This window comes from Staurois parvus, unplaced genomic scaffold (assembly GCF_062004578.1).
Source record: "Staurois parvus isolate SC_StPar_1 unplaced genomic scaffold, SC_StPar_1.0 ptg000011l, whole genome shotgun sequence".
Taxonomy (NCBI): Eukaryota; Metazoa; Chordata; class Amphibia; order Anura; family Ranidae; genus Staurois; species Staurois parvus.
In genome coordinates, this window is record NW_028317807.1 from 9,646,507 (window position 1) to 9,671,476 (window position 24,970).

The 24,970-nt window shown below is 41.2% G+C and overlaps 1 protein-coding gene across 1 annotated transcript in view; it reads left to right on the top strand.

The window, feature by feature from the left end:
- Positions 1-24,591, top strand: part of CYP20A1 (cytochrome P450 family 20 subfamily A member 1) — a 62,813-nt gene extending 38,222 nt beyond the window's left edge. Inside the window, exons 10-13 of the mRNA XM_089670598.1 lie at positions 645-756; positions 13,624-13,688; positions 17,505-17,594; positions 22,428-24,591. Of these exons, the coding sequence (XP_089526724.1) occupies positions 645-756; positions 13,624-13,688; positions 17,505-17,594; positions 22,428-22,578 (418 nt within the window). The 3' untranslated portion in view covers positions 22,579-24,591. The remainder of the gene's footprint in view (positions 1-644; positions 757-13,623; positions 13,689-17,504; positions 17,595-22,427) is intronic.
- The last annotated feature ends 379 nt before the right edge of the window (positions 24,592-24,970 follow it).

A 24,970-nucleotide genomic window follows, 5' to 3' on the forward strand; every position in this document is an offset into this window, starting at 1 on the left:
CCTCACCTTTTCCTCCTCTCTCCTCTAGTACGGACCTTACACTTTCTTTTCCTGTTTTTTCTCTCCCTCTTTTTCGGCATTCTCTTCTCAAAGAACCCCCCCCCTCCCTTTTCCTTTTTTCCTTTTTGGTTGACCACCCCGGTCTACTTGCCCCACACATGTGACTTTTGACATTGAGACTTCTTGTTCTGATTCAGTATTCTCCACATTGGTCTGGGGTACGCTCCAGAAACCATGTCACATCTTTACCCTTCGTTCTATTGTGCTTATTGGGTGCCAGTTTGATATAATGTCGATGCTTGTATTTGGCCTGTTCTTTTTTTTTTTTTTTTTATCTACAATGTGGATTGTTTGTGTACCACTTGTTAAATTCGATAAATATATTGAAATAGAAGAAATGTAATTGACTTTTTTGCTGCTATAGGAGGAAATGTTTATGCTCCTTAGGTTTCCCATGGAGATATTGAGGATGTGAATTACATCATCCTCAACCTGTGGGCCCATTCCAAGAATACATTTCATGTGTTAGGGAGTTAGTTTACATTCTAAAATAATCCATGGTTGGTAATGTTATCTTTTTTATACCTTAAATTATATTCCAGCTTCTCAGGCTTTGTAGCTTCGTTTTTCTTCTTTTGTCACAGCTATTGTCGGCAGATATTGTGTGAAACAGTGAGGACAGCAAGGCTAACCCCAATCTCCGCACGTCTACAAGAGCTAGAAGGAAGAGTAGACCAGCATGTTGTTCCTAAAGAGGTATGTGATAGCCCGTGAATTCTCTGCCAAACATATCCTTTTCCATTCTTTGTAATCTAGAACATTCAGCACAATATAGAAAAAACATTGTTGATTACAAATAAGAAAAAAAAACTACAGAAAGAATACCAGTATACCTTAATCCATTGGCGCCTCCCAGCCCTTTACAAGGTTTTTTGACGCCGGGATGCAGGACGAGGGTTAGGGTCATTGATTGGCTGTCACAGCGGTCAAATGATCAGATGGCTTCCGATTTGCTACTTGCATGAGGTGCTGGTAATTGTGCTGGGAGCGGGCAGGGCGCATGCTCTTGGCACATGTTTCACATTGGGTACGCAAATATGCGGCCTCTCAGCATCAAGGCCCAGCCACCAATAGGCCGCATATTTGTATACCGTCAGCGCCAAGGAGTTACAGTGCAATTAGAAAATCAACAAATTGGAATCTGCAACTAAACAAGAAGGTATCATGTCAGCCAAATGTGCACAAAATATATACTGTACACTAGTAACCAGTTGGTGAATACAAATAAAATGGGAAGGTGAAGAAGCATTTAAAATAGACAGTGCAAAGTGGGGTAGAGTGAAACAGAGCATATTAATATTTACTAGGAGGAACATGCAGGAAAACGCAGACTGTAACAAGTGGCTTAGTGGTTAGTACATCTGCTTTGTAGCATTAGAGTCCTTGGTTCTAATCCCAACCAGGATACTATCTGCATAGAGTTTACATGTTCTCCCTTTGCTTTTGTGGGTTTCCTCCAGGTGCTCTGTTTTTTTTCCTACACTCCAAAGACATGCAGGTAGGTTAATTGGTTCAATTGAGTACATTCAAGATGGCTTCCTCATTTCCTATGCACAATCATCAGGAAGAAAAGCACCATAGAAAATGAAAAGCTCTCCATAGAAACCAATCCGCTTCCAGGTTCAAAGCTGAATTGAACAAGCTGAAGTTAGAAGTTAATTGGTTGCTACGCACAGCACTTTCATTTCTTCAGTACAGACAAAGTTATCACATTAACAGGCCCATGGCAGAAGTGTAAAAATGACTCTGGTCCACAAGGATGCCCATAAGGTCACCACACAAATGTTCATGCAATAGTGCCAAATGTAGAAAAATAATAATAAGACAGCCAGTGATGGGAGGGCAAAATCAAATACAAATGAGAGTAACAAAGTGTTTGTTGTTAGCAACAGATTGTCAACCAAGTTAGCAAAACTAAGCAGTCTGAGCAGTATTTTTATATACTGTACACATATCTCTCTAATCTTGTACTTATGCAGAGTATAAAGATGCCATAAAGTCTGTTTAACCACTTAAACAATGGACGCTTTCACCCTTTCCTGCCCAGGGCATTTTTCACTTTTCAGCACTGTCACACTTTGACAATTAGTCATGCAGCACTGTACCCAAATTATATTTTTTATCATTTTTTGAGACCGAGCTTTTTTTTTTTTTCTTTTGCTATATAATTAAAAAAAAAAAGCCTGACTTTTTGAGGAAAAGTTTTATTTGGTTACTGTTATAAAACGTTGCAAATAAATAATCTAGCCTCATAAATTTTAGCCAAAATGTATTCTGCTACATTTCTTTGATGGAAGAAAACTCAGTGTATATTTAGACTGTGTGAAGGTATAAAGTCTATAAACTAGTGTATGTATGTGTGTGTGTATGTATGTATATATATATATTAACCACTTGCCTACAGGGCACTTATACCCCCTTCCTGCCCAGGCCAATTTCCAGCTTTCAGCGCTGTCACACTTTGACAATTGCGTGGTCATGCAACACTGTACCCATATGACATTTTTATCATTTTTTTTAGACAGAGCTTTCTTTTGGTGGTATTTAATTACCTCTGGGATTTTTATTTTTTCTTAAACAAACCAAAAACCAGTGAAAATTTTGAAAAAAAAAAAGTTTTTTCTTAGTTTTTGTTATACAATTTTGTAAATAAGTGATTTTTGGCCTTCACTGATGTGCGCTAATGAGGCTGCAGTGATGGGCACTGATATGCTGCACTGATGGACACTGATAGGTGGCACTGATGGGGAGGCACTGGTAGGTTGCACTGATGGGCATTGACAGGCATCACTGATGGGCACTGAAAGGCAGCACTGATACATGACACTGTTAGGCGGCGCTGACTGGCACTGTTAGGCGGCGCTGACTGGCACTGTTAGGCGGCACTGACTGGCACTGTTAGCTGGCACTAATAGGCATTGATAGGTGGCACTAACTGGCACTGATGGGTGACATTGAAAGGCAGCTCAGATGGGCACTGATGTGGCATTGATGTGCACTGGTATGCACTATGTGGCAGTGGCACTGATGGGCACTGACTGCTGGCACTGACAGGTGGCACTTCTAGGGCTACACTGATCATCAGTGTACATGTCCCCTCCGCGGAAAGCCGATTACCGGCTCTCCTCTCCTCTCGAGCTGTCAGCGTGACAGCTCAAGAGGAGAGAAATGCCGTTAACCGGCATTTCCGTGTTTACATGTGATCAGCTGTGATTGGACACAGCTGTTCACATGACCGAGCCGACATCTTCGGCTCTTTCCGTGATCCGCTGTGTCCGAGGGACACAGTGCACCGGCGATCGCCGCGCTGCGCGCTCCCTGAGCCGCGCATGTGCGATGAGAATGGAAGGACGTCCTATGATGTCCTATCAGACGAGAGAACCACCTTGCGCCCGTCATTGTACTATATGGCGGGCAGAAGTGTGTGTGTGTGTGTGTGTGTGTGTGTGTGTGTAATACACACACTTACTTGATCAGTCCTGATTGTCTCATCTCTCCAGAGTGTCCCCTTTTTGGAAGTAGCCAGTTCAAGGTTTTTTAATAAGGCATGGTGAATTATCTTTTATTTATTTTTTTTTTAGGTTGTAATTTTTTTCCCACAATTCTTTTTCACAAAATTGTCATTTTTAACAAGTTATTTCTCGCATAGGCATACTTCCAATTTCACGCCCAAAGACATTCTGCTACTCCTCTCGAATATGGCAATGCCACCTGTGGTAGACTTTTTCATAGCCTAGCCACATAGAGGGTACCAAAATCTAAGAAGCATTTCAAGCATTCTAGAAGCATACAGTGCCTTGAAAAAGTATTCGTGCTCCTTGAAATTTTCCACATTTTGTTATGTTACAACCAAACACGGAAATGTATTTCATTGGGATTTTATGTGCTAGACCAACACAAAGTGGCACATAATTGTGAACTGGAAGGAAAATGATAAATGGTTTTCAAATTGTTTTACAAATAGTTATCTGAAAAGTGTGGCTTTAATTTGTATTCAGCCCCCCGAGTCCCTGAGTCAATACTTTGTAGAACCACCTTTTGCTGTAATTACAGCTGCAGGTTTTTTTGGTTCTGTCTCTACTAGCTTTGCACATCTAGAGAGTGAAATTTTTGCCCATTCTACTTTGCAAAATAGCTCAAGCTCTGTCAGATTGGTTGTAGAGTGTCTGTGAACAGCAAATTCAAAGTCTTGCTACAGATTCTCAATTTGATTTAGGTCTGGATTTTGACTGGGCCATTCTAACAGATGAATATACTTTGATCTAAACCAGTGGTCGCCAAACTGTGGCCTGGTGGTCAGATGTGGCCCTTTGCTTATCTTTATCCAGCCCTTGGGGCACTTTTTTCCCCCTCTGATAAAAGGCACTATTCTCCCCACTGACACCAACAGTGAACTTTTATTCCTCCCACTGACCACAACGATGGGGCACCATTCCTCCCACTGACACCAACATTGGGGCACTATTCCTTCTCTTAACACTAAAGATGGAGCATTGTTTACTTCCACTGGCCACAGTCCGGCCCCCCTAAAATCTGAAGGACATTACACTGGCCCTTTGGTTAGAAAGTTTGGAGACCACTGATCTAAACCATTCCATTGTAGCTCTGGCTGTATGTTTAGGGTCGGTGTCCTGCTGGAAGGTGAACCTCTACCCCAGTCCCAAGTCTTTTGCAGACTCTTAACAGGTTTTCTTGTAAGATTGCCCTGTATTTAGCTCCATTCATCTTCCCATCAACTCTGACTGGATTTCCTGTCCCTGCTGAAGAAAAGCATTCCCACTACATGATGCTGCCACCACCATGTTTCACAGTGGGGATGGTGTGTTCCGGGTGATGTGCAGTGTTAGTTTTCCAACACACATAGCATTTTGTTTTTAGGCCAAAATGTAAAATTTTGGTCTCATCTGAGCAGAGCACCTTCTTCCACATGTTTGCTATGTCCCCCACATGGCTTCTCACAAACTGCAAATGGGACTTCTTATGGTTTTCTTTCAACAATGGCTTTCTTCTTGCCACTCTTCCATAAAGGCCAGATTTGTAGAGTGCACTACTAACAGTTGTCCTGTGTACAGATTCTCCCACCTGAGCTGTGCATCTCTGCAGATCCTCCAGAGTTACCATGGGCCTCTTGGCTGCTTCTCTGATTAATGCTCTCCTTGCCCAGCCTGTCAGTTTTTAGATGGTTGTACATGTCTTGGTAGGTTTTCAGTTGTGTCATACTCTTTCCATTTTAGGATTATGGATTGAACAGTGCTCCGTGAATGGTTCAAAGCTTGGGATATTTTTTTTATACCCTAACCCTGCTCTAAACCTCCCCACAACTTTATCCTTGACATGTATGGTGTGTTCCTTGGCCTTCATGATGCTGTTTGTTCAGTCGTGTTCTCTAACAAACATCTGAGGGCTTCACAGAACAGCTGTATTTATACTGAGATTAAATTACACACTGGTGGACTCTTGTTTACTAATTAGGTGACTTCTGAAGGCAATTGGTTCCACTAGCTTTTAGTTAGGGGTATCAGAGTAAAGGGGGCTGAATACAATTGCACCCCACACTTTTCAGATATTTATTTGTAAAAAATGTTGAAAACCATTTTATCATTTTCCCTTTCATTTCACAATTATGTGCCACTTTTTGTGTTCGTCTATCACATAAAATCCCAATAAATACATTTCTATTTTTGGTTGTAACATGACAAAATGTGGAAAATTTCAAGAGGTATGAATACTTTTCAAGGCACAGTAAATTACACATCTAGTTTTTCTGACTACCTATCACGTTTGATTAGGAGCACCAGGACAGTGGAAACTCACAGAATGACCACATTTCAGAAAGTAAACCCCCCAACATATTTTCTAAGAGGCATAATGAGTCTTTTGAATGTAATTTTTTTTTTTTTGGCCACAAGTCTGGAAAATGTGGAAAGACATTGAAAATGGATTTGCGAGTTTGCAATTAATAGGACATTTCTAGCATATAACATGGGCACACATAGAATTACAAACCAAAGGAATGTGGTCAGTGAGACATGCAGATATGTCAGTACAGGCAGAGTTGGGGACAGCAAATAGCCAAAGGATTGGTCCAGGCAACATGGAGGAATATGGTCGATTAACAAGCCGGGGTTAGTGGAGGCAGAGGCATATTTAGTATGCAGGCAAAGGTAAATGATGATCCACCTACTGGCTCTTGTCACAGCACCAATAATCAGGCCTCAGACTCAGACCTCTGGAATGGTCCCATAGACTGCCTCACAGCACTCCTCTGCTTTCGTACACTAACTGTACATTTTCACAGCTTTCTCTGAACGTTAGCAGCTCCCTTCTGCTCTGGCCCTCAGTCTTAGGGCTTTGGTCAGAAAAGAACTGGACACAGAAGTAGAGGCTTTTTCCCACCCAAAGCTACTGGAAGCCTCCAGACTCCAGTTCCTGATCCTGTAATCCTGGAGAAAACAAAAAGCTTAGCTTTCTCTGCTTTGAAACAATACTTTGGAGCCCCTCACTCTGCATACATGAGACCCCCTATGTTGTCTTCAATCTCTACTATGGTGGCATTGCCTCGCACTGTCACAGCAGTCAAAAGATCAGTCCAGGCAGCAGGGTAGAGGCATGGCCAAAAATGCAGGAAAATGCTTGGTCCAGGCAGCGGTTATAAACATGGTTGAGAAAATAGACAAATGGTCAGTAGACCGAAGATTAGATACAGGGAAATGACAGGTAGTCGGACACATGAGAAATATCTTCACGCATGCCTTCACTTGTATGGTAGTCGGGTATGGTAGCAATGGAAGCTTTCGTACACAAAGGCCAGGTTGTGAGGGACATTAGGAACAATAGTAATAGGTGTCATGTAGCAATCTATCACTGATGCATACATGCCATTTTTGCGGGGTTTTCAGCAGGGGGGGATAATATCAGGGAAGTGTCTCTTGTGCAGCTGGCTCAATGCATTTGAACAAAGGTGTTCAGATGCAGAGCCTTCTTGATAAATAAGGGCTTTTACAATCTCTCTTGATACTTTAGGTAGCAGCCAGGTCTTTCTGTGGACCTATAATAGATGACATAGGAGTTGTACACAACCAATTAGAACAGATAAATGGACCCTATATTTTGTAACAATGAAGGGCTCTGTTATTGGCTAGGTAAGGCTGCATCATTGTTATAATCAACACCTCCCACAAACTGACTGTAGTGATGCATGCATTCAGGTTTTTGGACCAGACCAGGCCGTCCATGGATTTCCCCTGAGGTGTCTTGGTGGATGGAAGAAAGGGCATATACATCCTGCTTATCCTTCCGTTTTAAGGGCCAATATTTCTTCATTACGCAAACTGATGGACTCCCCCTTGCACTGTGTAGCTGCAGTCAGGGCTCGGTAGAATGCTGCAGTGTGTGTTTTCACAGTAAAATCAGTTAATGGTCAGCAACTCAGAGACCAGCACAGAGTCTCCTCTTCCTCTCACACTCTCTCTGTGTGAGGAGGAGGAGAGCCAATGGCTGCAATAGGTAGACTGTGTTTTCATTTGTGTTCACTGTCTTTGTTCATGAAGGTCACATGGTACAGGGCCAATTTCACTGGCCTCCCGATCTGTGATGCCTTAGACACAGCAATCACAGATCCTGCCTGTGCATGCTCGCAAGGGCACATATGATCCCCTACAAATATGTCCTCCCAGAATGACGCTTGTCCCATCTGGCCTTTTATTGTATTTTGGCAGGAAGTGGTTAATTGCAGAGCAGCTCATTACAACAAGTAGTAAAAGAATCTCTGTACAAACGGAAAGTGTATATAAACCATAACAATGAATTCCCCTTTTCTTTTTCTTTCATTGATTTACACAGGAAGTTCACCTTTTTGAGGTGTACTGATGCCCAGGAGGATTTGACATTATCAGACAAAGAAAACTGTAGGCAAGCCCAGGATAACCCTTCTTACTACCTGTATGTTTCGGCAGCCCTAATGTACAGAATTCCCCCAATTTACACACTACTAACAGCTCCTGTGCTGTTTGCAGTTCACCTGCTGATGAAACTGATGTCTGCATCCAAAAAGTCAAGTTGCCCTCTGCTCCTAGAGTCTATCCCATCTTCAGAGTGCTCCTTAGCTCTGCTGGGTGTGGCCAGCAACTGTGCCCTTTTGGGCTAAGGTTTTTACTTCCGTCACTTGAGACTATTTAGCCCAAATCGCTTATTTGCTGACTCTGACCCTAGAGGTGCTTTCCCCTGCAGATTCTGTATCAAATTTAATCCATCAGGCATCATCCTTTCGTTTCTCCACTCTTGCGTCATCCATGCCCAGACCTGCATAGCTTGGCTCCCAGTCCACCTGCAAGCTCCAGGGCTCTCTGCCTGCCAAATGTTAAAACAAACCTTATTCAACATGATGGTGCTTCCCTTTCCAAAGTGGAGTGGGGGTCTGTTTGTAGTCTTCAAGGGCTACAAACTGGACTCCCAGATTCCTCGATTTCTCACTTCCAGTTTTTCTCTGTCTCTGCCCAGATTAGCATATCTCTGTTCAGCCCTCTCGAGTCTTCAACAGATTGAACAGACTGATTCGTTTGGCAACGAGGAGGACCAGGTCGTCCCCAGCTTGGTGGCTCAGGAATCTTTATCTGGAATTGGGAAAGTTCTTTCCTACTGTCTTTTAGAAGGTCCTTACAATGTATGCTAGCCTCTTCTTCTTTTTTTTTTTTTTTTTTTTTTTTTTTTTTTTTTACATTTTAGGCACCCTCCTTGTGCACTGGACTTGGTCATCTGAGGGGACTCATCTCCTGAGGTACAGGTATCCTCTAGCGGAAGCAGTGTATGCCCTGGTGACTCCCATGAGATCATTGCACCCTGATCTATGCCTTTCCGCTTCCTGAAACTTCTTCCTGCTTGACGGATTCAATGTGGGGGGAATTCTGGTGATCCTTTCTCCATGGGACTTATCCTCTCCTTCTTTTATCTGTGTTTAAACCTGCTTTTGGCTCTCGGAGCCACCAAAGGTCAGGTTTCTACCATTTCTTAATATCCAAATGGTATGCAGCGCTAGATAATGTATCAACCATCAATATAAAGATGGATATAACAGTAAATCCTCAGTCACAATATGAATAATTCCACATAAGTGAAAATGTGAATGTACAAATATATTGAATAAATCCAATACGGCTTCTGGGCGAATCTGGTAAATGATTGCGCTTACCACAAAGACATACAAACAGGGCGTTGTATGTATGGATGGACATCCGGGCCTGATCAGCAAAAAGGACAGCATCCGGTTACCAAACGAAACTTTCAGGGATGGTGGAACCCCCCAAGATCGTCGCCTGATTTTGCCAGCAGGTCCAACGCAGTCCTCTCCAAATGACGTTTCTCTAAACCGCTCCACCTTGATGGGGCTCGTAAATAACGAGCCAGAGTAGAAAATGGCAATAATAGTGAAGTATGTCTGTTTATTGGGTAAATAGCAGCAACAAATGTAAAGAACTCACAAAATGGGAAAACACAGCCCAGGTCAAACGAAGAGGTTCCCTGGTGATTAGTGGTTCCCTGATAATCAAATGGCGTCTGTTGGGTGGATCCCCTAACATGTTTCGAGCCACGCTCGTTGTCAACCCCTTTGATTCGCCCAGATTCGCCCAGAAGCCGTATTGGATTTATTCAATATATTTGTACATTCACATTTTCACTTATGTGGAATTATTCATATTGTGACTGAGGATTTACTGTTATATCCATCTTTATATTGATGGTTGATACATTATCTAGCGCTGCATACCATTTGGATATTTTGGTTTTTTTGGTGTTGAGGTTTGCCTTGTGTGCTAGCTGCTGTTCAGATATTTGCGCTCACTTACCCTGTTTTTCTACCATTTCTTGCTTCAGAGTCTGGTGGCCTCATTCTCCTTGCTTAAGACCTTTGTACAGAGAGTCTTCTATCTAGGTTCCTCTATTCGTTCCCCTGTGACTTCAAAGGATCAGAATCTGGTTCTCTCTGTATTTCAGAATTTGCCATTTGAACTCATTGGAGACATTCCACTCTCTACTCTGACCCAGAAGCTGGTATTTCATCTGTCACCTCTGCAAAACAGGTTAATGACCTAGCAGCCTTTTCCTGCAAGGAACTCTTTCTGGTTTTGCATAGTGTTGCGGTGATGTTGAGGCCAATTACTTCTTTCTTGCCCAAGGTAGTTTCTTCCTTTCGCCTAAACCAAGCCATAGTTCTTCTGTATCTCTGTCCAGCTCCAATTTTTAAAAAGGTAATTTCCCTCCAATTGTCTGGATGTGGTTTGGCTACCTCAAGCTGCGGATGTCTATCTCTCAGCCAGTGCTTTCTTCTGAAATATCGATTTCCTTTTTATCATCTTGGATGGCTCTTGTAAGGGTGTGTCAACCTCTCACTTCACCATAGGTGGTTCAGACACAGGAGCGGACTGAGCATTCGAGCACTCGGGCACTGCCCGAGGGCCTGGGGTCAGTAGGGGGCTCCATGAACCGCCCCTGGTACCTTTTTTATAGGCTTTTTTAGGTGTGGTTTGAGTGTGGGTGAGGACACAGGGGCCCCATGATCCCCTATTGCCCGGGGGCCCCATGAGTTGTCAGTCCACCCCTGTTCAGACAAACAGTCACTCAAGCTTATGGTCTCAGATAAGATTCCATCCCTTCCTGACAAGGTGCACGCTACTAGATTTGTTCCTGGGCATTTCAACATCACGCACCTGTTTCCCAGATTTGCAAAGTTGTCACTTGACCTGCTTTTTGAAGCAACGTTAAACCATGTTCTTATTTTATTAAAAAAAAAAAACAAACAAGCATGGTATACGTGAGCCAGTGCTCTCGTGCACATCTCTGCATCGGATCGGGCTTCGGTAGGAATAAGGGGTGGGGAAAGGGGAATCTGCAGCACAGAAGGTTTTTTTTATCTTGTATAGAATGCATTAAGGAAAAAAGTCTTAAGGCTTTAGAAACACACTTACTTCCAGGTGGATGTTGCTGCCTGAACTGATTCCAGCTTTGGGCAGAAGACCCTTAAGGTGGCTCTTTGAGCTGCAGACAGTCATCAGTTCTCTGTTGTTTGCATTGGACCTGTTAGTGATTGTTTGCTGTATTGCCCACCTCTCAGTTGGACTGCTGTTTTGACATCCTGAAAATAAATTACTTACTGTGACTCTCAATAGATGAGAAAGAAGATTGTTATAATTGCCATAAAATCCTTTTCTTAGAGTCCATTGAGAGACATAGGTCCCACCCCTTGTGTTTATGTTCACGTTTTTACTACTACTTTTCTACAAATCCACCTAACCTGCAAGCATGCCTTAGGCTCCTTGTACACGGTGCGTTTGGAGAACTCTTCTGAACGCTGGAAATTTACAGGAGGAAAACACAGGTTAAAAACATTAGTTTTGCCGTGCTTGCATACCGCATTTATGCATGTTTGCGTTCAGAAGCGTTTTTTAAAGATAAGCACACGAGAACTTCCTAGATGCCCAGAATGCATTGGCAACTGGTAAATTATTAACTATTTCAGACTGAGAGAAATGGAGAGAGTAGAAGCAGAGAGAGCAATATTTGTTGAGATTAGCTGTCTTTTTTTTTTTTTTTTTGTGGTGTTTGGATGTGTTCCAGCTCATTTCTGTGCAGAAATTATTGTAGCAGTGTCTAACATATTTTCTTTCATGCGAAACCTCAAAGTATGGTGTACCAGGTCCATTTAAGAACCGGGAAAATGCTTTGCATGCATTTTTCATGATGAAAAAGGCTCTGGACAGCATCTGGAAATGGAAGAGTTATAAAACATTTTCCAAATGCTTGTAAACACGGCTAGCTGCATTTACAAGCATTTGGTGTTTGAAACGCTGATAAAATCTACTCCTGAACGCAAGTTTGGTGCGTTCAAAAAAACGACTGTAAACTCAACTGCCTGTAAAAGACATAGTGTACACGGACAAGGAAAACATTAGGGAGAGTTCAGGGGCTGCTGGAAAAAAACACAAAAAAGCTCTTAAACGTGAGTTTATCAGCTGCAGTGTACATGGAGCCTTAGAAGGTGAGAGGAGAGAGGGTGCAGGCACGTTGGGCATTGAGGTAAAGGGGGATTGAGTGCTCAGTGGGTAATAAAAGAAAGATGTTTTGGAAGAAGAGGTTTTGAGCGTGTGGGTTGTTGAGAAAGGGGTGGTGTTGCTATAATTGTCTCTGAAAGAAAGGGGGTTGAGAAAGAAAGAAAGAGACCTTGTGGGTGCTGAGTGCAGGAGGGTGGTTTGATTGAGTGGTGAAGGGCTGGCTCATATTGCAGGGAAGATGTTATATGGTGCAGAGGGTGCAAAAAGCAGCAGTTAGAGATGCTGCCATCCAGTCTGGATGCTGGTAGGAGCAACCCTTCCCTGCACAGAACCCGCCCCTTTCTCTGCTCACAGTACTAGAGATGATGTCAGAAGAGATGACAGACTGGAGATGATAGAAGGGATAACAGACATGCTGTATGCACAACATGCGGAATTGCTTTTATAAATCGCCCACACAAAATCGCAAGCATGAACACGGACTAAGGACTGGAAAGCTGCAATATAATATCTTTTTGTTTTTGGGTCTAGATACATTTTAATTGACCCATCTGAAAGGCTAAGTTATACATTCGATTAACCACTAGAGGGCATCTGTAAGCATACAGAAGTACTAAACAAAATAAAAGGTAAAACAATAGAATGTTGCAAAGATGTAAATATCTGAACATTTGTCAAGAAACCATACATTATCAAAACATAATGTAAAATCATTGTCATTTTCAAACGTATTGGAAATATAGTAGAGTAGTTAAATAAACATAAGGTTAACTCAAAAAGCCCGTGCTTGGACCACCACTTACAGTACCACAACCCCCTCTCCTCTCCGACAGGTTACACAACATAGTCAGGGCTCAGAAAGCAGGCTGAGCAGGAGATGGCTGCGGCAGCAGAAAAGTTCTGGGCAGTCCATCATCCGTGCTGTCAGCATCTCTGGCAGTGAGAGCTGGTAAAGGGGCTGGTTTTATGTGCAGAGGGAGCATCCAGGCTGGCTGGTAGCAGCGTCCGTAGGGGAGGAGGGGTTGTGTACAGAGCAGGAGTGCAGCAAGCGGAGGCATACTTGTGACTGCCTGTAAGCTCTGTAATGTGACCACACAGAATGGTCAGACATCGCAGCACAGCAGTAGTGCAGCCCTGGAGCAGGCGGCTGCTATTTGTGCTTCTTTCACCCTTCCAGAGCCTCTCTTTCATGCAAGTGGCCAGGTTGTGTATTGAATCCCTAGGGACTGGCATAGGCAGAGTGAGGATCCATGGATATGACTTCTGGAAGCATTAAGAGAGGACAGGAGAGTGTGAAAGACCAGGGGGTTGCTTGGTATTTTCTTACAGTCCAAATGGGTAATGAAGGAAGATAAAGAGAACTCTTGGAACTATTGGAGGCAGAATCCCCCAGTGGAAAAACTAAACTCTGAATTTGGTAACATCTCCAGTGGAAAACTAAAATCTTAACTTCATTAACATATTAAGGACTGTGTAAAAAAAAAAAAACAACATTCACTTTGTTTTTCTATTTTTGCAGACACTTGTTCTCTACGCTCTTGGTGTTGTTCTCCAAGACAGCATGACATGGCCATCTTCATACAGGTACTTCTGATGTTCCAATTGTTATGTATGTTATATTGGCAGCATTTTCCAGGTGCACTAATAAGACCTGATGTAATATAAATATGCATAGCCAGTGACCTGGGTCAAATGCAACCTTGTGTCAGGCCTTTTTTTAATTTTAATGTTCATAGTTTATTACCTTAGTTACTGCTTTCACATGGTGTGTATTGGTATATATAGAGAGAACCTGCAGATGAGCATGGAGTACGACATTAACCCCTTCACACCAACCATGCTCAAATATGTGGCCTCACTGGACTGGGCTTTTTTCCATGGGGCCACTAATTTGCATACCTGTCTTTGTGCTGGGAGCGCTGAGAGCCCATGGTCCCATGGTAATGATCGGGACTCCTGATTCCAGGTCACCTGATCACTGTGATAGCCTCTGATTGGCTATCACAGTGATCAGTCACTGTGAAGTCTGCCCCGTGTTTTCTCTTCTGGAGGAGAAAGATGAATTGTATCTGTCTTTTGGAGAGAGAGAAATAATAATAAAAAAATACATAATAAAATAAAAATGCCTAGATGAAGGTTTGAACTTGGTCAGTGTTGGGGTTAATGTTTGGGTCAGGGTCATATTATTATTATTATTATTATTTTTTTTTTTTTTTTATAATTTTTAAATTAGTGTCAGTGTATTTAAGGCAGGATAAAAAAAAAGCAAAATGTGCATTATTGTTTCTGGGCCGTATTATGGGTACAAACAACAACTAATATACACATACACTGTATTGCCAAAAGTATTGAGACGCCTACCTTTACACGCACGTGAATTTTATTGGCATTCCAGTCTTAGTCTGTAAGGTTCAATGTTGAGTTGGCTTATCCTTTTGTAGCTATAACAGCTTCAACTCTTATGGGAAGGCTGTCCACAAGGTTTAGGAGTGTGTCCATGAGAATGTTTGACCATTCTTCTAGAAGCACATTTGTGAGGTCAGGCACTGATGTCAGACGAGAAGGCCTGGCTCACAGTCTCCGCTCTAATTCATCCCAAAGGTGTTCTATCAAGTTGAGTTCAGGACTCTGTGCAGGCTAGTCAAGTTCCTCTACCCTAGACTCTTTCATCCATGTCTTCATGGACCTTGCTTTGTGCACTGGTGCGCAGTCATATTGGAACAGGAAGGGACCCTCCCCAAACTCTTCCCACAAAGTTGGGAGCATGAAATTGTTTACAATGTCTTGGTATGATGACGCCTTAAGACTTACCTTTACTGGAACTAAGGGGCCAAGCCCAAACACACCATAATCCCCTCACCACTCAACTTTACACTTGACACAGTGCAGTCAGGCAAGAAACGTCTATTGGATTGCCAGACGACAGAGAAGCGTGATTTGTCACTCCAAAAAACACGTCTCCGCTGCTCTAGAGTCCAGTGGCAGTTTTCTTTACACCACTGCATCCGACGCTTTGCACTTGGTGATGTAAGGCTTGGATGCAGCTGCTCGGCGATGAAATCCCATTCCATGAAGCTCTCTATGCACTGTTGTGCTAATCTGAAGGCCACACGAAGTTTGGAGGTCTTTAGCTATTGACTCTGCAGACATTTGGCGACTTCTGCGCACTGTGCGCTTCAGCATGCACTGAACCTGCTCTGTCTTTTTGACCGTGAGCTGTGTCACAATTGACCGTGGAATATTTAGTAGCAAGGAAATTTCACGGCTGGATTTATTGCACAGGTGGCAACCTATTCTAGTATCACGCTTGAATTCACTGATCTCCTGAGAGCAACCAATTCTTTCACAAATGTTTGTAGAATCAGTCTGCATGCCTAGGTGCTTGATTTTGTATACCTGTGGCCATGGAGGTGATTGGAACACCTGAATCCAATTATTTGGAAGGGTGTCCCAATACTTTTGGCGAATATAGTGTATGTGGTATTGCTGTGATCATCAGGAGCAGGAGAATTTATTTTGAGTTGTTCTTTGGTGGTAGGTTTGTAGTAGCAAGAAATACACAGCTAAATTTGAAAATATATATATATTTTTTTTTTACTATTATGGGCCAGTTTTCCTTTGGAATAAAAACAAATCATGAGAGATCCAATATCATTCACAACCAAATGAAAGCCCAATTTGTTCTAAAAAAAAAAACGGTATAGTCCACCTGGATGCACAAAGTAGTTGTGATGACATGTATGGTTTTACAAACACATGTCAAAGTTGCAAGATTGTGCTTGGGCATTTCAATTCATTTTACCAATAGTTGCGAAGGGGTTTTGGATTTGCTGTGTTTTTTTTAGTTTTTTTTTTTTCAATTTTACTTTAATATTCTGGACAGTCATGTGAGCCTCACCTGCTTTGTTTTACATCTTTCTTCATTTAGCCTTCTTGACTTAAGCTAGTCATAGATGGAATTATATTTGTCTGGTTCAGCAGGAACTGGTTGACTTTTGAACCGTTTATGGCCGGGCTGCTTGAAGCAAAATCTTTCTACACACACACACTCACACTCTAAGCTATAGTAGTGGAAGGGACAATTACACACACACCCCCATCACCACTTTAATCAACATCCAATCTTGGTGTTTTGAAGGTTTTCAAGGGCAAAGTAGGGATGTTTGCATTCTTTGTGACAGCAGTAAAAGTGACCAAAAAAAAGTTAAAGGAACAGTGAAAAAATAAAAATTTTAATTAATAAAAAAGTGCCCGGCCCCCCATTCTCAAGTGCAAAGGCGAACACACGTGTCAGTCCTGCACACAAGCAAACGGCAATTATCCCACACATATGAGGTATCCTCCCAAACTTCAGATCACAGGCGGTAATTCTAACACTAGACCTACCTTGTAAATCTAAAGTGGTAACTTGTAAAGGCTTTTAAAACGTCGCTTTTGGATAGTTGAATTCACGTCATTTGGCACCGTTGCACAGGCATGTGCAATTTTAAAGCATGTCATGTTTGGTATTTACTTGGTGTAACATCGTTTATATTTTACAAAAAATTGGGTTGTGTTTTTTTGCATTAAAATTTAAAAAGTGTATTTTATCCAAAAAAATTGTGTTTGAAAAACTGCTGCGCAAATACCACGTGACAAAAAAAATTGCAAAACCCGCCATTTTATTCTCTAGGGCTTAAAAAAATATATAATGTTTGAGAGTTCAGACTAATTTTCTAGCAACAAAAATTGATTTTTACCTGTAAACTATGTCAGAAAAAGGCCTGGAGGGCAAATGGTTAATTATTACTTTCTGAATACAGTCTTTTTTAGCTAGTTTTTATCCATTTACAAACTGAATTTTGTGTGTGGGGAACTGTGCCGAACATGGTGGCAAAACCCAAGTATACCTTAGCCACATCAACTGTTTTGTCTAAGTTTTTGTTTACCTCCTCATAAAAAAAAAAAATCTGATTTCTGTGACAACTTTGGTCTTTTGTGAAACCATGCTGACATATTTTCTAGCAAAAATTCTTCTATATGGTCCTTTATTACACTCTCAAGCATCTTACCTACTGAAGACGTTAAACTAACCGATCTGTAGTTACTTGGTAAAGTCTTTGATCCCTTTACATATATTCACCACATTGGCCTTTCACCAATCCAGTGGTGCCATGCCAGTCACTAAAGTGTCTCTAAAAGTGAGGATTAGATGTAACAGAGCTCAGCTCTTCAGGGCCCTTGAGTGTAAGCTATCTAGTCCAGGTGTTTTATCCACCTTTATTTTGTTCAAATGTTTGTAGACTATATCATATTTATACCATGTTGGCTTGGGGTTTCGTTTATCCTGCAAAAAATATTTCATATGCTTATAGTTATTGTTCCAAAATTCTGACTTAGTTATATACTGTATCCATTCAGATTCAACCCAGACAGATTTGAAGAAGAATCTGCGGAACAAAACTTTACTTTGCTGGGCTTTTCAGGAAGTCAGGAGTGCCCCGAGCTTAGGTAAGAGTAATAAATACAGGTGAAAAAAATGCCTAGAGCCCATTTGTATTTCATTGTAGTTTATTTTGCAGCATAAACTGATCAATATGTTTTCTATAGTAACATTTTTGAAACATAGGCAATGGGTCAAAAGTTCAGGTAGTACATATTTAAAAAAAAAAGTTTTGTAGAATTTACCTGAAAGTGGTTCTTGTTGTGACATTTATATTACTTGCATCTTTTTATGGTAGTGTTTTTAAATATTAGACATATATGTAGATTCTTTATCTAATGGTGATCACTGCCAACCTCCATGTTGAACAGTCACCAAAAGAAAATGACTTCTACCATAAGCCACACAGAATATATTGGGTTCAGCAGACTAATGCGAAGAAGACATGGATAGTTTTAAAATAGTTTGCAATTAAGCAGTAAATGGTCTGTTTGTAAATGTTTTCATGATTCACAGTTTTTCTAATTTGATGTAGCTGAAAGAATGTGTGCATGAAATTTTGTGTGAAAGTTGTATGTAGATAAATAGACCTCTTAGCCCTGGTTCAAACTGTCAAAACAAATGGCAATTCACATTCTATTGTCGGCAATGGAACCGTTCAAATTGGCACCACTCCAACTTTGCGCTGCCGCACCGATTTGGGGAAAAAAGGTTCCTGCACTATTTTTTTCAATTTCAGGTGCGACTTGCATAGACATCTGTGCATGAAGTCGCACAGATATCTGCCAAGTCGCACTAACATGCAGCTTTGATATCATGCGACTTCAAGTGAAGACCAGTATAAAAGGCATTACAGTCACCCAGCTGTGAAAAGTATATGAACACATTTCATTTGTCATTTCTGCAGCTGGAATTATGATAAATTTATTACAGTAAATATATATTTTCTTTCTACTTGTAAATTTTACATCCACACTGCATAACATCTAAATTATGAAGTTTTGAATCTTTTATACCCAGTATTCGATATTGTTAAGTCGGTGTGAACCAGGGGTAAGAGTGTTAATTGATAACCACAAACCAGACACATTTTCCCTATGCAATGAGGCACAAAAATGGTATGGAGTAGTGATTTAATTACGAATGCAGACAATACTATAAAGCAGGCATGTCCAAAGTCCGGCTCGCGGGCCATTTACGGCCCGGGGGTCGGTTTAATACGGCCCTCCCAACAGCCCTCCCTGCTCTGTGTAATGTACAGGGGTGGGCAGAGGGCTTCTGTCTCTTGCCTGGCTCCCACGACGATCCATCCAGGAAGCGCTGCTCCTTCAGTCACTCCGGTCACTCCCTCACTCCTGCCGCTCGGCTCTGCCTCCTCACCGGTGATTGGCCACCAGAACTGTAGCTCAGGAAAGGCACACAGGCGGCCAATCACGGGCGAGGAGGCGGAGCCGAGCAGACCCGCAAAAATCGAGTGAGGGAAGCCGGTAAGTGTGCAGTGCAGAGGTGCTGCTGCAACCACATATGCTGGCTGCAGCAGCACCATACTGGAACAGGGGTCAACAAGTGTCATTGGTGTCAGTGGGAGGAATAGTGCCCCATCATTGGTGTCACTGATACTAATGATGGAGCATTATTCCTCCCACTGACACCAACGATGGGGCACTATTCCTCCCACTGACACCAACGATGGGGCACGATTCATTGCTCTGACACCAATGATGGGGCACGATTCCTCCCACTGACACCAATGATGCGGCACGATTCCTCCCACTGACACCAATGATGGGGCATGATTCCTCCCACTGACACCAATGATGGGGCACGATTCCTCCCACTGACACCAATGATGGGGCACGATTCCTCCCACTTACACCAATGATGGGGCACGATTCTTCCCACTGACACCAATGATGGGGCGCTATTCCTCCCACTGACACCAATGATGGGGCGCTATTCCTCCCACTGACACCAATGATGGGGCACGATTCTTCCCACTGACACCAATGATGGGGCACGATTCCTCCCACTGACACCAATGATGGGGCACGATTCCTCCCACTGACACCAATGATGGGGCACGATTCCTCCCACTGACACCAATGATGGGGCACGATTCCTGCCACTGACACCAATGATGGGGCGCTATTCCTCCCACGGACACCAATGATGGGGTGCTATTCCTCCCACTGACACCAATGATGGGGCACGATTCCTCCCACTGACACCAATGATGGGGTGCTATTCCTCCCACTGACACCAGTGATGGGGCACGATTCTTCGCTCTGACACCAATGATGGGGCACGATTCCTCCCACTGACACTAATGATGGGACACTATTCCTCACACACTGACACTAATGATGGGGCACTATTCCTCACACACTGACACTAATGATGGGGCACCATCATTGGTGTCAATGGGAGGAATAGTGCCCAATCATTGGTGTCAGTGGGAGGAATAGTGCCCCATCATTGGTGTCAGTGGGAGGAATAGTGCCCCATCATTGGAATACCATACCATATTGAAATCAAATCTGGTGTTTTTATTTGGTGTGCATTGGAAGAGGGGTAGTCTTATACGGCGAGTATAGCCCAAACCCTATATTTTAACAGGAAAAGTAGGGGGTCGTCTTATACGCCCAGTCGTCTTATACGCCGGAAAATACGGTATATTTAGATGTTATGATGTTTGCTGTTTTATTATTCTGGGATTGACAATGAAAGGGTGCAATTGGATGATGATTTTTTTTTTTTTTTTTGCTATTTCTTCCTACTGTTATCTTTTACTGACTCACATGAAGTTCTTGGTGGACTATGGAGGGCAGTTAGTCCAATTACAGTAGACATCTGTGAGGATGAAAATAACAGATTTTATGTAGCACACATTTAATTTTTCAGACACAACTGATAGACTACTTTTGGCATCTAATCCAAAGCAAAAGAAATAGGTCTTTTTAAATGTGTTGGGAAGTGTACTGGCATTGTCACCAAAATGACTAACAAGCCTGAAAAAAAAAAAGAAAAGTAATGCAGTTGACACATGTAATATAATGCAGCTGGTAAGTATATTATATTATAGTTTCCCTCTTGGATTTTGATACACTTTAAGAATCGAATTGTTCTTTATTAAGCTGCAAGATATCTGGATCCAAGGCTGACACAGTATTTGTTAGAATGCCCTGACCTGCTTGTTTAAATAAGAACATACAGACTAAAACACTTGAAATGCATACATGTAACTCCGATATCAATTGTGTGATTAACACGTCTCTACCTCCCTTTGTAGCCAGGCATGTGACTTCACTGTTTTCAGGTTCTGTTTTGCAGCTTCCTGGCTCACATGTCTGCTCAGCAGTGTGATGATACTAATAATCTGTTCAATAAGGGGAGGGAGAGCCCTCTTCTGAGTCATTCACACATGCAGAGAACTGATGTTTCATAGAGCTTACCATCTGCTGCCTGCATGATGTCAATTTTCAATATTTCACATTTTCCTGAGTAAAAATGCAGAAAAACATTTAAATGCAACTTTGTAAGAAACATGATAAATGCACAAAAATCCATTTACATTCTGATGAAAGTAGTTTTTGTTGTTGACAGCACTACTCTTCAGTGATATCAAATTTTTTTGGTTCTTTCACCTCTCTATTAGCATCACTAGAATATGGCATATCTCTGCATCCGTCTTGTTCCTTTTATAGAATCTGGTATGAATGTTAATGTACTTCTAACATTCAAATGTTCTGTAGAAGAGAATGGACATCATTGCTGAAACTTGACTTTCAATTCAGCTGGCATTTCTGTGGTTAGGAAAATATCAGAAAAATATCTAATACTGGGTATAAAGGATTCAAAACTTCATAATTTAGATGTTATGCAGTGTGAATGTAAAATTTACAAGTAGTAAGAAAATATATATTTACTGTAATACAAGTATCATCGTTTCAGCTGTAGAAATGACATAAATGAAATGTGTTCCAATGTTTTTCACAGCTGGGTGACTGTAATGCCTTTTTATACAATATATAGACCTACATTGTCTATTTTAGTATAGAATGCAATAGCAAGAATTTTAAAATGACCAATAATGTACATGCTTCCATAACAGCCATTTTGTGCTGATGCTCCTACATTGCCTACTAAATAGAGAATTTAAGTAAAAATTGTCATATACTTTTAGGCTGCCCTCAGACAAGACAATGTAATAGTGGGGATACCAAGATAACAAAACAGGAACATGGGCAATAAGAATGTTGGCAGTAGCTTTGCCTCTTCCTGGGAGAGAAAAAAAATACAAAACTTTTACTGTTTTATTAAAGTTCAGCTTGAAAGCCCAATTGGAACTGGGCTTTAAATACGAGCCTCAGGAAAATAGTCAGATGAAGAAAATAAATAAATATAATGTGTGTGATGTGGTGTTTTTTTTTTTTTTCCCCCATTTTTACCTGCCAAAGGATATGTGTAGCTATTCATCCAGTTCTGAGATTTATTCAACCATATCACATAGCACAACCCTGTCTGAAGGGACGGGAGACATTATTTTTCTCTGGTGCAATTAAGTAATACAGCAAGGCCTTTTTCCCTGCCTCCTGCCTGTGAATGGATAGTAATGGAGAAGAAGCAGACTGAGCTCTCTATTTTCTATTTCCTCCTATCAGCATGTTCCTTGTTAGCACATGAGCACAGCAACTGATTGACTCCTTATGCTGCTTCTCCCTCCCAATCAGAGCTATGCTATATAGTAGACTGCAATAAGCTGATAAATTTAGGAGATTACACTGATTGCATTTTTTTAAAATGTGTTAATGAACTTTATTTGATCTTTATAAATATGCCTAAAGTTGAACTATAAGTGGCTGTGTTAGCCATAAAATCTTTTTTTTTTTTTTTGTCCCTAGGTTTGCCTACATGGTGGCAACAGTCCTTCTCAGTGTCCTTGTACGGAAACTGCATTTGTTACCTGTGGAAGGTCAAGTGATGGAGACCAAATATGAGCTAGTGACATCTCCTAAAGAAGAGGCCTGGATCACTGTGTCAAAAAGAAGCTAAGCCAACAAGTCGATGGGCTTACTTCATGGTCAGCTGGAAAGCTCAGGAATGTTTGGGAAAACAGCTGTCCATCTTTCAGCAGATAGAGGTTGAGACAATATCCGCTACATTGTCTGCCCTTTTTAGTCTGTTGTAAGGAACCTTTTTCACACGGTAAAATGAGAACAGTGGAACCAGTGTTAATGCAGACAAAGCTGATTGTCCTGATTTACCCACATGTTCTAGATCACTGACCAAATACTTTTAATGTGTTTGCCCAGAAATAACGTTACAACCTTGTCCTGGAAAGGATGATTATCCAGTTATTGGTATAAAGCAATATTTAGTAATTTTGTCACTGCCAGTTTTCTAGATCCAGACAGAAACCTTGTACAACACGCATCTTATCTCAGGAGATCTGTGTATTGTTTTGTAGGGTTGAATTTGTATTCAGGAAGGACACTTTTTTTTACTTGGGTCTAATTGTTCTGCAGTGTACACCCTGTTGTCCTAAATATAATCAGTAATTATCATCACCAAATTTTGCCATTTCTTTAACTTTGCATTACTTTAATGCCATTGAAGCTAAAAAAAATAGTTTCCTTCTTTGACTTAATTTTTAAGTCGGTATGCTCTAAAGCTGTCATACTTTCTTTTTTTTTTTTTTTTTCCTTTTCCTTTTTGTGCTTGGTGATCCACTGACCTCATATCATCATGCACATCAAGAGTTCCATAATATTTCATTGGCCTAATGTATTTTCCAGTGAACAGAGAGACATCTGAAATGTGGGAAAACTGCTATTAGAAGTATTATGTGTCTCATTAGTTAGTGAAGCAATTGTTAGGTGACAACTTTAGAGCCTGCACCTTCAAAATTAAAAATGGCAACTGCTGTAATTCAAATTTTTCTAGATTTCTATAATTCTGAATTTTCTGTTCTGGTGCATTGGCAGTGAATGGGCCTGTAGTATAAATATAAGCTCACCATTTATGGAATACTTGATTTTAATCTTCCTATTCTTGATGCTGTTATTTACTTCTGATTCATGTGACATTTTATACAACTTTTGCACAGTGAAAGGTTGAGATTGTCTTGGCTCAGAACTAATGGAAAGTAGCAAGCAACCTGCATAGAGATTCCTGATGTTTGTTCAAGAAGTTCTGAAGCAGACCTAAGAAGGTTCTAAAGTAAGTAATTGACTGTGTTCTGGCCTTAGCAAAGTATCAGTCTTTTTCACTTTTGACCATGTACACAGTATCCTCTTATGCTTATAACATGGATATTTAATGATTTCCAGAAAATCTTGCAACTTTTGTTTTCTGAACCAAAATATGAATGGAGAAGGGGCAACACTAATCTCAACTCACCTTACATTTGGACATATTGCGGTCCTATTTCAAGTAGGCAGAGCAATTACATTCCAGTGTGAACTATTCTGTGAACGTTTCTATTGTAACACTCAAACGCTTTGGGAAGTGTTATCTGCTCCTTAGGCAAATCCAGAACATCTGTGGGCTGCCTTAGGTTAGCCTTAATGATCTTTTCCATGAACGGTGAATTTGCAGGTCATCAATAAGGAGTGCCCCAATATTACTGCATTATCTGCATCTTCAATGACGTGCATAATGAATCTAATAGAGACAGCTGCATTTTTTTATATAAACCGTATTGAAATGTATCCTTCCCATTCCTAGGTGTAACCGGCCTTTTAATATAAATCATGTTGCTGTTGATATTCATCAATCACTAGGAATGCTATCTTTGTCAGTTACAATTTATAAAAACCTACTGTGCCTTTTTCAGATTTTGTTGTCTTTGTAAATGTCACTGCCATGTAAAAGAATTTTTATCCATGAACAAAATGATTGTGAAAAATATACAGAAATGTAACAAATGTAAACTGATATTTGTTTCGTGTGTGTATTTGACCTCCTGACTGTTTGACATAGTGTCTCTAACTCGACATCTTTATAAAAGAAGCTTGTTGAAAATCTCCTATCCTCCATTAATAATAAATTGTCATATTCCTAGGAGGGATGTGTCACACCTTCTGTGTTTTTATCACAGAATATTCTAGCACATCTGTTCATCATTAAACAATGCAGAATATGCAGCGTTATAATTACTCTGCCAGGCCTATAAAGAAATTTAATTCATAGCCAGATAAAGCATCATATGTAAAACACAATTGGCTTCATTCAAAGGCTGGAAAAAGAACAGCCCACAGTAACCAGTCAGGATGGAGCTTTTCCTCCAACTGCCTCTGTTCTAATGGGGTTTTTAACTGACACTGTCTACTGTTTGACAAAACTGACTGAGGCAGTTTACATTTAAGAGGAACTTAACACCCTGCCCCGCCCCCCATTTAATTTTTTTTTTAATCCACCTTTATCAAAATACTGTTTTTTTTGT